We start from the raw sequence: 14,426 nt of genomic DNA on the forward strand, positions 1-14,426 counted from the left end.
CAAGCAATATTAAATAATGGTGGAAAGGTGCAAGGTCCAGTCTGGGTAAACATATCTGTTAACGTTTAAGGTAGAGATTATCCTAATGATCTTCACATCTACTGACATCAAAGAGTAAAAAACACAAAGCTAATGATGGAGTCAACTTTCAACTGAGATATCACATATTACCCTTCAATGAAAGCTGAACTGGAGGAAAGTGCATCAGTAAAGATTCTCACACTCAACCACAGGTAATATAGGTAAAACAAAAAGCCAACTATCGCCCATCAAACTTTTTTTTTTTAAATCTATATTTGAACATATATGATGCTATTGTAAAAACAGACAGATGTACAGCTATGAAGCATGTTGCAGCTTTGCGTGCCATTGCTATTGTGTGAAATAGTGTATTTTTCTACAGACGTCCATCATTATATTGTTATTTTTTTTTAGTCGGCTGTTACATGAAGGCAGGGTTGGCCTTTGGGGTGTGCGACTTGTGCCATCGCACAGGGCACATCACTCCAGCAGGTGGAAGGGGGCATTGCTCTGGCTCCCTTCCTCTGGTTGTGTTTCTGAAGCTCCTCACTCTGCCTAGTGGCGTAACCACCACTGTAGCAGCCACAGCGGCGCCCACCCATGCCCGGTGGCGTCGCTAGAAGCTGCTATGGCTGCTACAGTGGTAGCAACGCTACATTCAATAGTATCTGTGTCGTTAGGATGCAGATACCATTGAATCCTATGGCAGAGCAAGGAGGTTTATCCATGCCCTGTCATTTAGGCACAGGGACAGTGATGACGTCACTGGATCACACCGGCCTACGCACTGGTCACTGGATCACGTCGGCATTGCGGAGCAGCTCTGTTCGTCGCTTGAACAGGACCTAGGTGAGTAAAAAATGTTGGTCTTATTTGTTTGGGGGGGGGGCTATCTACAAATGGGAGGTGGGGGGGGGGTGTATGGCACAATCTACAGGGGGCTGTATGGCACAATCTAGAGGGGGCATTATACTGTGTGAGGGTCACTAAGGTGACATTATACTGTGTAGGGGCACTACAGCAGGCAATATACTGTGTGTGGCACTTAGGGGACATTATACTGTGTAGAGGGCATTATACTGTGTGGGGGCACTAAAAAGGGCATTATACATTTTTATGGGGCATTTTCTTTCATGATGGGGGTGGGGCGCCAAAAGAAAATTTTGCACGTGGTGCCATCTATCAATAGGCTGGCCCTGCCTGTATGAGACAAAAACTGCTAGCTCGAGCAGAACAAATTTGGCATATATTACCAATTAAATCTCCAGTTATTGCATTATTTCATTGGCTTTTGATTCCCTGGTTGCCATAAATCAGGCAATGAATTTAGGCACAGATAATACAGCCTCCCTGCCTCTCCCTGTAAATTATTTAGGTACAGATAGTACTGCCTCCCTGTCTCTCCATGTAAATTACGTAGGTACAGATAGTACAACCTCCCTGTAAATGAGGCAGGTACAGATATTACTGCCTCCCTGTCTCTCTATTTCTAAATGATGTAGATACAGATAGTGCTGTCTCCTTGTCTCTCCCTGTTAATGATGTAAGTGGGTTAAAGTAGTTGTTTTAGATTAGGGTCTGCTTGCTTTCCAGAAACTGCGCCAGTCCTGTCCATGGGTTGTGTCAGGTACTGCCACATTCATAGTCATCTGGATAAAGATCATGGATATTGGATTGTGGAGATTTTCATTGAGATCAGATAATTATCATTGAATTGAATCAGAACATTAGGAGTACTCATACATGGTGGTCATCTAGATCATATGACATTCTCTATCGATAGTAACAAAGACTGCCAAGCCTTATGCCAGTTTCAGACAAGTGCAACACTGCAGCCGCAAATCCTGTCCCGGCATTTGTGGATTTTTACTTTAAAGGCTTTCAAATTACTTACCAGTTTCACACAAGCGTTTTAGGGATGCATTTCTGCGTCTGTACCACGGCCGCAAATCCCAAACCAAAAACTGGTCTAATAACTCGAACCAACAGCATAATAAGGACCTACGATACTGTAGTTCAGGTCAGTCAACCCGTAGTCGGGCCGAGATTGTTGGCCATAATACGGGCACATTTCAGCTCTTGTGAAACTGGCCTAACTCATTCGGTCAGGTGGCCTCCATACACATTAAATTGTTGGCCAACATCTGCAGGTTTATCGATTTCGGCTTAATGTGTATGGCCACCTTTAGCTTAGATGCCTTTTATCTTATACGAAGAACATTTGTGCTTTGTTTCACCTATTATACTAGATTTTTACCATTACATACTTACATTCTTACAAACAGTGACTGCTTAGCTGCCAGGTTAGGGGAGGAATACTTCTCCACAAGAGCTAGGGTGCTGAAACCAAACTTGTGAATGGGTTCATTGGAATCGAGAGGTGGAAAGTCTGTGTCGACCTCTCCGTCATCCTCAGCAATATGCAGGCAGAAGGAGTCCACATTGTCACTGCAAATAAACAAAGTAATGAAGGAGGTGTCAATAATGCCTCAAGAAAAACCAAGGTTGGTTTACATCCAATAAAACAGCCATTAAAGATCCCACAGGGCTTTCCCAGACCTCAGAAAGGCAAATCTGTCTAATTGTGGAATAACATATTCCGTTCTTCTTGGAACCTGCAAAGGAAGTCACACTGGTTGTAACTTAGCTTTACTACAAACAGATTGAACTAAGATATGCCAAATTAAATGTTAAAAGACTTCACACAAAGAAATATATATTTCCATATTAAATTTTTTTTTTTTTGAGAGAAAAGCGTTACAATATGATACACAACCGTCTTGCAGCACTGGGATCCTAGGTTTGATACCAACCAGGGGAAGCAACCGCGTGAAGATTGTTTGTTCTTCTCATCCTTGTGGGGGTCTTCCTCTGGTTCGCCAGTTTCCACCCACACGTCAAAAACATACTGATAGGTTAACTTTTCCCTAGTGTTTGTGCGTCCGAGATAGGGAATACGATTTTGAGCACCATTAAGGACAGGGACTGATGTGATTACATTCTGTGGACAATGCGGAGGACTATGTTGGCTTTCTATAAGCAAAAGCTATTCTATTAAATATCATCAAGATGACCGCCATGCTTATGCTTTCATTTAATTTGGTGGTGACCTTGCTAGGGGGAGCAGAACATCCTTTTGTCTACAAAAGTATGTAGGGACAATTAGTACTAGATTTCGGTCTCTTGCTTAGAATGACGCGGGTATACATAGTACTGCTGCCTTGTATTTTCCTGTAAATGACGTAGGTACAGATAGTACTGCCTCCTTGTTGCTCTCTGTAAATGATGTAGGTACAGATAGTACTGCCTACTAGTAAATTATGTACTTACAAATAGTGCTGCCATCTAGTAAATAACGTAGGTACAGATAGGCAGGGAGGCAGCACTCTCTCTGTAAATGACATGAGTACAGATAGTATGGTCTACTTGTAAATGACGTAAGTACAGATAGTATTGCCTCTCTTTAAATTATGTAGGTACAGAAAGTACTGCCTCCTTTTTCTCGCTCTGTAAATGTCGTAGGTACAGATAGTACTACCTACCAGTAAATTATGTAGGTACAGATAGTGCTGGCTCCTAGTAAATGGCGTAGGTACAGATAGTGCTGCCTCCCTGCCTCTCTCTGTGAATGACGTGAGTACAGATCGTATGGTCTACTTGTAAATAATGTAGTACAGATAGTATTGCCTCTCTGTAAATTATGTAGGTACAGATAGTACTTCCTCCCTGTAAATGACGAAGGTACAGATAGTACTCCCTCCCTGTGTCTCCATATAAAGATGAAGACAAGGGCACCCACGAACCGATATCTCGGAGGCTCTGTCTGGTAACAGATATAGTTCAGAAAAATTATGGGGCTATCTATAAAGGAAGGAGTTAAGAACGTAACCACATAATTCTCCAATAATAAGGAATCAATCTCTAAATTTCAAGTGAGCAACTTGACATTTAACACCATCCTTTACAGATCAAACCATCAACAATAAACAGTGGAGGAACTGGTGTTGTCTTTTCTAGAAAAAAAACTAAAAAAATCCAAAAACTTAATTGAGAATCTGAGCGCTGGCCCTCTGGATTAGTTCCCTGTTGGCACTACAGCACTTCATGCCAGATGCAGGGTTGAATATGCAACCTCCAATAAAGCATAAGGCGTACCCAGAAAGTGCCTCAGGCGCCAACCACAAGTGGTCATAAAAGCAGCAGTACAAACTCTCTTTGCGTGTGTGTGTGAGACAATAGGGACATGATTGTAATGTGGATAAAATCTGCTGCACTGGAGAGACACAGCTATAACTCAGCGCTGCGGAGTGTCGAGGGAAACATTCGCTGCTAAACATTCCATGGAAATGCTTCATCCAAATAAAAGGAGAGTGGTTCAAAAGGTTTCATTAAAATGATATATGCTGCGCTCAGCGTCTCAATCATATATGCTGCAGAAACAATGTACGTTGGAGACTCTGCACAGAGAAAAATATATAAAAAACACCGCCTGCTACAACTTACGCTCACCTCTAACGCCAGCAGTAGACAGCGACTCCAGATATGTTGCACAACAGAAATGCATGCGTCCCAATGTAACACCAGATCACGCAAAAATTGGAGTTGATGCTGCGAATTTGAGCAATCTTCGATCTTCAATGTAAGGTATAGTGACTGCCACTGACTGAACAACGACAATTGTGCAGATTACATCATTAAAGGGGCTGTCTGGCTTAGAAAATCCATTTTCAAAAACCCCATTATGGAATTCTTAACAGAGGGTTGTCCGCTGTACCCCATCATCATCTATTAAACAGAGTCATACAGAGCAGCTAAAAAAGGGAGTCTCTCACTTTGGAGGGCCAAGAACATTGGTACATAAAACAGACATCCCAATGATTTTAACCGGAACTGTGTAATGCTTAGTTTCCCAGTGGTGGCGCTGCAGGAAAATTGAACACTTGATGTCGAGTTTCCACACAGAATAAAGGGGTTGTCCAGTCATAAGAAATTGACGGCCCATCCTCAAGATAGGACATCAATATCTGATCAGTGGGGGCCCAACTCCTGGCACTCCCACTGTTTTGAAGGGGCCGCGGTGCTTGTAAGAGCGCTGCTTCCCCTTCATTCCTTAACTGCTCGTACTGTCAATCACAGATATACTTGGTGAAGGCTGTAATGCTGTGAACCGCTACAAGTGTGTCGGCGATTCAGAGTATGAACAGTGACAGAAATTAAATGGAAGCAGCACTCGTATGAGCGCAATGGCCCTGTCAAAACAGCTGATCGGCGGTGGTGCTAGGGGTCAGACCCCCACGATCAGATATGATGGCCTATCCTGAGTGTAGGCGTTCAATTTCTTATGACTGGAAAACCCCTTTGAAGCCGATTTATGGGTGGCCCTGAACCTGCAAATGACTTATTGTCGGGGTACAAAAAGGGATTGTCCAAAGCCAACAACCCTTTAAACTGCTGTGGCAGCTTGAATCATACAAAACCGTTATCGTGTCTTAACTGTCAAATGGTCTCTGTGTTATATGGAACCGTTCTCCAAGAAAGGCCCTTTTACAGATTTCTTAATAATACTGAGCTTTAAAGGCACAATCATGTCTATTAAAAGGTCTCCCAGAGTTCCCAGTAGGGAGATTGGAAAATGACTTGCCACATATGCCCCTCTCCACAGGAGATATATTTACTGATTCTAACCAAAAGGAGATTTAAATGGTTTTAAAACTATTGGACTGGCTCAATAGAAGAAAGCTATTGGTTGTGTTTATGGTTAACGTAATGAGAAAGTCCCGAACAGGGGCAATGCAAAAAATAAATCATTGTATTATTTGGTATGACATGGCGAATTTTCAATATTATTTTTATTATTTAAAGAAGCTATTACACGTATATAATGAATGGTATATTGCTAGGATACACATCACTTACAGATCACTGGGGGGAGGGGGGGGTCTAAAGTTTAGGATCCCCATTGATCACAAGAAGGAAGAGGGTTATAGCCCAGGTACAGTCACACAGACCAATTCACAGGGTACTTGAGATTCTATGCAAAGCTTCTCCTTCAGTCTCGAGATCGGTGGGGCTCCCAAAAACACAGATTCCTATGATTAATACATTTTGGAAAATCCGATGCCATAACTAACCATGGTGGGAAAACTTCTTTAAAATATGACGTTTTAAATGACTAGTAGTCTATAAATTCTGAATAGTGAAAATATTATTTATTACAAAAAAAAAAACACCTTGTTGGGTGCATTTAAGAGACCAGTCCAGTATGTATGGTATGTGTATCATCAAATTATCAGACATATTTACGAATATAATGTTTTTATCATGGTAAATTTGCTTGCACAGCTTCATGCCACTGACTCCCTTCTTTTGCCTACTATCCCATGAATGGGGGTGACATCATTGGGGGCGAAGCATGAAATCCCACCCACATTACATTACCATCACTGAAACATATTAAAACAATAACCAATATAAGATAGCAATTTTTATCACCATCTCCTTAGATTAGACAAGGTATAGTAATAAAAACCATACGAGGCTACTGTCCCTTTAAATCACAATGAAAACCTATTTTGAAAACGGTATTCTTTTATTTTCTAATCTAAAGCCTAAAATGCGTTGTTCGTACAAAATGTTGTCACAGACCGCGCTAATATTCATTGCACATAACCAGGGACCTCTGCTCACAGCAGCGTTCAGACTCCCCCTTTTAGAATCCCGAGTTTTAATTGCATGATTGATGTGGAAATTAATTAATCTCAAAGTGCATGCTAATTGTTTAATTGCTCGCTTGATCTATATGGATCATTTTCGGGAATTAAAAGTAGCTGATTTACTCTGGCTATTGATTGAATGTGGCACTGAGTTATTTTGCTTGCTACCTGATTTGAAATTCCCTCAATTAATTCCCAAAACCTTTTGCTTCGGAGGCGGCAGGGTGAGTTTGCCCCTTCTGGCTGATCTATACTAACTTGTCATGCTTAAGAGATATTTATTATTAGATCCGGCAAGTAATAATGACACATTAATATTAGCAGAGGCTGTACATTTCTTCAGAATGGATTGCCAACGTGGAATTAAAACCGATATATTTGTCAGTATCAATTTTCTGAAATTCTATGGTGACCTGGGTGCAATAATGAATGGCATTCCCCGCTCGCCCAGCCAGCTCGCCAGAAGTCATTGTCAAGGGACAAGTGCTCCGCCATAGCTCGGCTTTTACTTTAACTTGTACAACCCTCCGACGATGTAATTATTGAAAGCAGAATAACGGCTTTTATTTCATTTACTTATTTATTCCTTTGAAGGAGAATAAAAGTATTGTGAGTGAACCTCTCTCCCGAACCCCGGGATCCCATGCCAACCTGGTTTAAGAATGTGAATCTGAGAAATCTGGCAGTAAATGGTTGGTGTAGCAGTCATGGCAGCCATCAAAAAAGCTACACCTTCCAAAGCAAAGCTGCTATAATCATGCCTCTCTGGGGTAATATACCTGGGCAAAGACAAAAATTAAAGCTCGCCAGTATAAAAAAAAAAAGAAGCTGTGTTTTAAGGGAAGGTCTACTTGTTGGTTGTTATTTATCCTTTACAGGGGTTGTCTGGTTTAAAAAAAAAACAATTTTCAGCAGAGAATACCTCATTCTGGACTTCCATCCTCCAGAGTAGACAGCAGCTATAAAAAGCATTTTTCTCTCTGGAGGACCCGGCCAGTCCATGCATTGCATGAACAGCCCATTAATTTCAATAGGCATCATGTAATTCTACAATTTCCCCTGTGGTGGCACTGCAGGAAAATCAAACACTTTCTAAAAGGTTCCTCTGATCTCTGGGTATCATCTTATTATTGGCAGATTGTCTAAAGCGGAAGTAATGACATTTACAAACAAAGGCCGTGATTATTAGAGGTGGGGGCATTTTGAATAGATGCCTACAAGATGCAGATAAAGTTATAGTGGTTTTCCGGAACCAATTAACTAATGTACTTTGTAATATACTTAATTTTTATTTCATCTTCTAACACCCGATTCCAGTGCCGTTCACGTACTGGAGACCAGTAGCAAAATCCTGACTTCCGATGCAAGCTCGTCCATGATCGGAGTTCCGTTTTCCGGCTGGCTCAATGTACGGCTCAATGTACGGCTCAATGACGTCACTGTACACTGAGGGAAGTGGTGGACCGGATACTCCCTTTCTTCTGATAGTTTCTGGTCTGTTGCTAGGGGAGAGAAACACTGCTGGTCTCTGAGCATGCGTGGTAAACACTGCTAGTCTCTGAGCATGCGTGGTTTCTACGCTTAGCAGTGTTTACCACGTATGCCCACTCCTGCGCTATCACATCGCCTGCGCGTCATTTTCTCCCCCCTAGCAGCGGACCGGCAACTCTCAGAAAAAATTATGTGATGTCAGGGGCCAGTAGCTAGTTCAACTCTGACAAGAACACTGGCGCTGGGGTAAGGGGATTCCACAGAGTCCCGGAGCAGAGCCTATACTAGCGCTCTGCCCGGGACTCCGGCTCTGGGGAAGACCCTGACGACACGGTCAATATATGGACAGTGATGTCAGGGTATTCAACAGAATTCCGGAGCAAAGCATGTACTAGCGCTCTGCCTGTGATTTTGGCTCTGGGGAAGCCCCTGACAACACGCTCCATATATGCACAGTAACGTCAGGGGATTCCACAGAGGCCCGAAGCAGAGCCTATACTAGCGCTCTTCCCTGCTCTGGGACTCCGGCTCTGGGGTCAAATGAAGTTGTTTTTTTTACCATTATGTAAGAGAGTGTTGTTTGGTATAGCACGGATATGTTTCACGTTTATCGTTAGCTCTCACTGATCTAATGAGAGCATTAAAATGGCAACGGAGATTAGAAAATGTTTATAGCTGGGTGTAGTAGGCATGATGAGTCCCTGCTGCCGGCGCGTGGCATGCATGCCGGGAACTGTATGACTGGACAAGCAAGACAACGAACACACAGAGGTAAACAACCCTCTCAATGTAAACAAAAGAAAATAATGGTAAATTAAAAAATAAAAATGTAGAGAACGATATTCAGGGGGCATTAATAGATAAATTGAGAAGCATTGCAGGGATTATATAAAAAAAAAAGAAAAAAAAAAAAAAAGTGTTGGAAAACCCCTTTAAGGCGAAGCAAAGTTTTCCATTACCTTCGGCAAAAATTCAGTTTGCAGCAGTTGCAATAATATCCATGCCAAAAATCGAGCACACATATGCCACATATGTATAATAAATTCCGGCAGTCTCATTTATTATAAAAGTACCAAAATGTAGATCATATGACCCTCTGCTAGGGCTGGGCAATTAATAGGAAAATAGCCGAAACCGAAATTCAGCGTAATTAACCGACATCATCCTGTGCATTTCGGTTTCTTCAATTATTTTTTCCCCATTTCATCTGTATCTCTGTCCTCAGAACGCAGATACAATTGAATCCAATGTTAGAGCAGGGAGACGTATGTATCGCTGTATGCTCACAGCTCAGCGCAGACAGGCGCGAGGCAGTGATGTTATAGTGCCTGTCTGCGCCGAGCCACACAACCCAGAGGAGCAGAGGGATCTCCTCCACTCATTGTTGGAACAGGTGAGTATGTATTTTATTAAGAACTAATAATATATATATATTGGGGCTGTGTGGGGGAAGCTATGGGAGTAGCTATGGGGGGACCGGACCATATTACTATGTGGAGGGCAGCTATGAGGTATTATACTGTGTGGAGGGCAGTTATGGGGGCATTATACAGTGTGTAGGGCAGCTATAGGGGCATTATCCTTTGTGGAGGGCAGTAATGCGGGCATTATACTGTGTGGAGAGCAGCTAGTGGCATTATACTGTGTGGAGAGCAGTTATGGGGCAATATAGTTTGTGGAGGGCAGTTATCGGGGGCAATATACTGTGTGAAGGGCAGCTATAGGGACATTATAATGTGTTGGGCCAGCTATGGGGGCATTATAATGTGTGGGGAGCACTGGAGGGCAATATACTGTGTGGGGGCAGTGTCAGGGGGTATATTATATACAGTAGTTTACAGCAGACTAAGGGGATAAATATTAATTCAATGGCGTAGCATGCAAATAGGGGGCGTGGCCTAAATAATCGTTCATTAATCATAAAAATCGAGGTTAAATTTTTTAATTAATTGTGATTTTGATTTAGGTCATAATCTCCCAGCCCTACCCTCTGCTAATCCAGAATATATTTGATTTTTCAAATACCCATCACATCTTGTTAATGCCGAATTAAAAGGAATATGTGAACTTCTGAATTCGGCAAATCTGATGGTCTAATAGATGTATACCAGTCTTTTAATTTAATCTGTGTCAGGACATAAAACGTATTACTAATAATAAAGTAGTTGGTTACTTCAGCTTTGGCTCCCGTCCTTCTGTGGCGTACTGCCAACAGATGAGACCAATGAGGTCATGGACCTTGGCATTGGCAATAGTCACCACCGTCATGGGCAGCATCTTGTCCTGGTTAGTTTGCATTGAGAGATACACATCTATCTTCTTGGTGGCAGTGGTACCCACGTGGCCCTAGAAAGAAGGATAAAAACACAAAACATCATGAATTGAGCTTTCTACATAAATATGCTCTATGCTCCTAGATATCAATATACAGAATACGGCTTACAGTATGTCACCGGCCAAACGTACATAACTCAACAGGGCTGTAGCTCCATAGCAAATTGGAATTACCTGCAAGTCGCTACAAAATCACTAGATTACAGTGACCACGTCATGCCAATGTTTCCCTATTACAAAAATAAACCATAGCCTAAATCAGCATAAAAAAAACTAACCAGTTCTTAGTTGTATCTGGGAAAGCTGAGAGACCACCAATATGAGCATGGCTCTGACAAGCTAGATCTGCAGTGCTACTGAGGCAGTGGATGGATCAATACATAACCAGGTTATCTGCCGTTCCGAAGCTGCAGAAAGTTGGGTAAACATCCCTTTACATGAGCTCTAACAGCAGCCATATTGGATGTCACCCAGCTTTCCCAGAAACAGATATAACATATGAATAATATTTTAAGCAACTCAACAGAAGTCTAGAAACGTTATCCATTATATCAGATTGGCTATTCCGATCTTCCACCCATCATGAGGCTCCGTTCACATCAGAGATTTCTTGACGCATCCACCCGACGCTAAGTTGCGACATATACCACTGTATAGGAATAAAGTGTCAGACATCGCCTACGGGACCCCATAGTCGAAAAACGTATACGTTCTCCTACTGCATGTAATAGCGAAGTCTAATATACTATTCCAGACAGCAAAAAACAAGTTCGATCGACTCATACCAGTCCGGCATATACCAAAAATATTTTTTTGTCATACGTCAGGTGAATACGGACCTATGGATACATTCAGCGAGTGCGCCAGGATCTTTCCTGGCACATACGACAAACGTAGGGCTTTAGCGTGACATAAACAGAGCCTAATGAATGGGTTAAAAAGCAGCAGCATTGTCAAGGCTGTACAGCCAGGATTTGTGTGCTGCCCTATATTCTTACTACTTGGTCACGGTGACTTTATTTGCTCATACTCGGATGACTATCGGCACTGCCAGCTTTGTGTTTTGCACTCGCCGCCTTTGTTTCATGCCATTATTTATGTCCAAAGATGATATCACGCTGTGAAATAAAGTGCAAGTCTCTTCCCCACCCCCCCTCTCTTTTACGGGCTTGTAAATAAACTTGCATCGGGAGTAAGCGGGTTCATTAGGGATCTGTACATTAAACCAAAGGAAAACAGCCACATAAAAATTGATTTGTTGCTCATCTACATGGCCAAACAAGGCTGCGCTTTTTAACTCTTTCACCAAATAAATGGCGGTTAGAGGCCTAATGAGTGTCGCATTAATTCCGGTTAATGATTGTATAATAAAAAGTGAAATATTTACAAGCTCAGAACAACATTTACGTATTCCTACATAGTTTTACATGAATATTAGGTCTTATGGATTACCCAGTACTAAACTAACAGGCTTGATTAATCTAGTATATATTATATAGTCATAGTCAGAAAGCAGTGAAGCCGTTAGTCATTAAAACAGCTATGACATCATTTCAGTACGAAAAAAAATAATCCAAACCGAGGCGATGGTTTAGTATACGTTAACATTCAGTGAACCTTCTAGAATATCGCTAGAATAGGTCATCGCTTTTTGATTGATGGGCAGGGAAAACCTGTAAAGAATCTGCATCTGGATAGGTGATAACTAATAGCTTGGTGGGGGGGGCGACCACCGGGACCCTCACCGATCACCAGAACGAGAGTCCCGTGTTCTCCGTTTTCCACAGCCACAAGCCCGCTGCAAAGAGGTATTGAATGGAGCTGTGGTCGAGCATGCGCCCTTCTGCTCCATTCAAAAGTCTATGGCATGGATGGAAACTGCTGAGCGCTCAGTGCGGGTCCAAGCGGTCGGACCGACACGGATCTATTAGTTATTATCTGTCTAGTGGATGAGTAATAACTTATAACAACAGGAATACCCCCTTTAACCATTTAAAATTATATTACTGCCATCTACCATTTCATAATATCCATTAGCACAGATTAGCGTGCAAGCTTATGGGGGCGTAAGGAAAAATAGCTGGGTGTTCAGATGAGCTATTTAAAATGTGTGCACCTTTATGCTCTGTTCACATGTGTCCTGGTTTTTATGTATAACGGATACCAGGATGGAGTGCCGGATCCGCCGTACAACGGATATCACCAGCACTGCGACGGACCTTATTGCTTTATAATGAAGTCCGAAGTGGTGTCCGTCATTTCAAATCTAATGGGATTTGCGGTGGGATCCTTGGATACAGACCTGACCATAGTCTAAGATAATCATCGGTTAAAGCATTTCTCCTCAAAATAGAAAAAACTCCCGGTAAATATTGAAAGTTGTTGCATGGTCTTCTTCCGTTCAGTTGTCCTCTTTATGGACACTAAACCTGAAGTCCATGTTGTTCACATTATGTTTGCCGACTATGTTTGCTGAAACTTTTCCATTTTCAGCTGTTCATTAAAACATCCTTGATCATTCCCACAAAGGGAATTGTCTTGGAATTCATGTGCAAGCTGGGTAATGTGCGAGATGGGAAGGGGGGGGGGCATAGATCCATTGGGCACCCCCTCCCCCCAGGAAATTTTGGACGTGTGGCAGGATTTAATGAAAGTCCACCGGGGAATGTGTTCTTCTTCTCCATTACCGGCTGATGGGTCTTGTGGAAAGGTTACAGTGTAGTCATTAACATGCTCCTAAATTATACAGCAAATTTGGAGCACTCTTGAAATGACCTCTAAGACAATTTAATTCTAGACTTGCTGGGAAAGTGCTCCGCTAATGTGACACGGCTCCGACGGCTGAGGTACGACAGCGAGAAGCACTTTCAGGGGACGTATGTATAAATATACATAAAACGTGTGTACTTGAGTGTAAAGGTGGCTAATAAAAGCAAAATCAACAGACACAATATTAAACAGCACTTCGTTGACAAACTACCAAATTGTACCGTTGTGTCCGAGACTATTTGCACATTTATTTTCATGGGTCATTATAAATTCCCTGCCCTCCCTTTCACACCACAGAGGGTAAAGCTTACAATGTATTACAGACGAGACTCCCAGAATCCTCTGCTCCACTCGATGTTAATGCAGGCGCACAAGGTCTGCCTGGGTTACCGGAAGGATTCAGCGAAAATTTTATCAGAGACGCGCGATTTCCAGGCAGATCCAATCATTTGTTATCAATTAGAATACTGTATGGTGAATAGGGTGGGGGATGGGTGGGGAACCCAGCGTCGCTCACTACTACGGCTATTATTTAATTATGGGGCCAGATGGTTTAAGGCTCCGCTAGGCAGAATCTGCCGTGAGAAATACTTTATCTCCATTGCAATCATCACTACAACATCAGCTCCAGGGCTGAACTAACGCTCATGTTTTATTCCGGCAGCTTGTGGTGTAGAAGTTTATTGCGTATAAAAAGAAAGGAGGCAAAAGAGATTGAATTTCCAAATATTAGATTGTCCTCTTATCAGCTCCCACAATCAAAAGGTATACAAACAGCAGTAAAAAATGCACACGACCGTAGTTTTCATCCGTAATTACAGATGACGTAGAAATGATCCGCAAATGCGGCACGGACTCACCCATAGAAGTTTATGGGCGCAATAGCAATTGCGGACCGCTACGGAAGTGCATCCATATTTGCGGGCAGTAAAATCCCTCACGGTTGTGTGCATGAGGCCTAACGCGGACAGCTTCAACGCAGAAACAATCAAAAATCAGAATCAAAAGCATGCGGCTGGTAAATGTGGCAGCAACAGAAGCCTTCAGCTACAAGCGATAATTTCCCTTTATCCTACAACACCGTGTGTCTTTGTTTTC

General features: G+C 42.4%; 1 protein-coding gene across 2 annotated transcripts in view; it reads right to left on the bottom strand.

The window, feature by feature from the left end:
* The window catches only part of MAPKAP1 (MAPK associated protein 1), a 141,310-nt gene that overhangs the window by 80,163 nt on the left and 46,721 nt on the right, over positions 1-14,426 (bottom strand). For both annotated transcript variants that reach the window (XM_075834215.1, XM_075834216.1), the window contains 2 exons: positions 10,399-10,571; positions 2,293-2,469 (listed from right to left, as the gene is read on the bottom strand). In XM_075834215.1, coding sequence (XP_075690330.1) covers positions 2,293-2,469; positions 10,399-10,571 — 350 coding nt within the window. The remainder of the gene's footprint in view (positions 1-2,292; positions 2,470-10,398; positions 10,572-14,426) is intronic.

Source organism: Rhinoderma darwinii, chromosome 8 (assembly GCF_050947455.1).
Source record: "Rhinoderma darwinii isolate aRhiDar2 chromosome 8, aRhiDar2.hap1, whole genome shotgun sequence".
Taxonomy (NCBI): domain Eukaryota; kingdom Metazoa; phylum Chordata; class Amphibia; order Anura; family Rhinodermatidae; genus Rhinoderma; species Rhinoderma darwinii.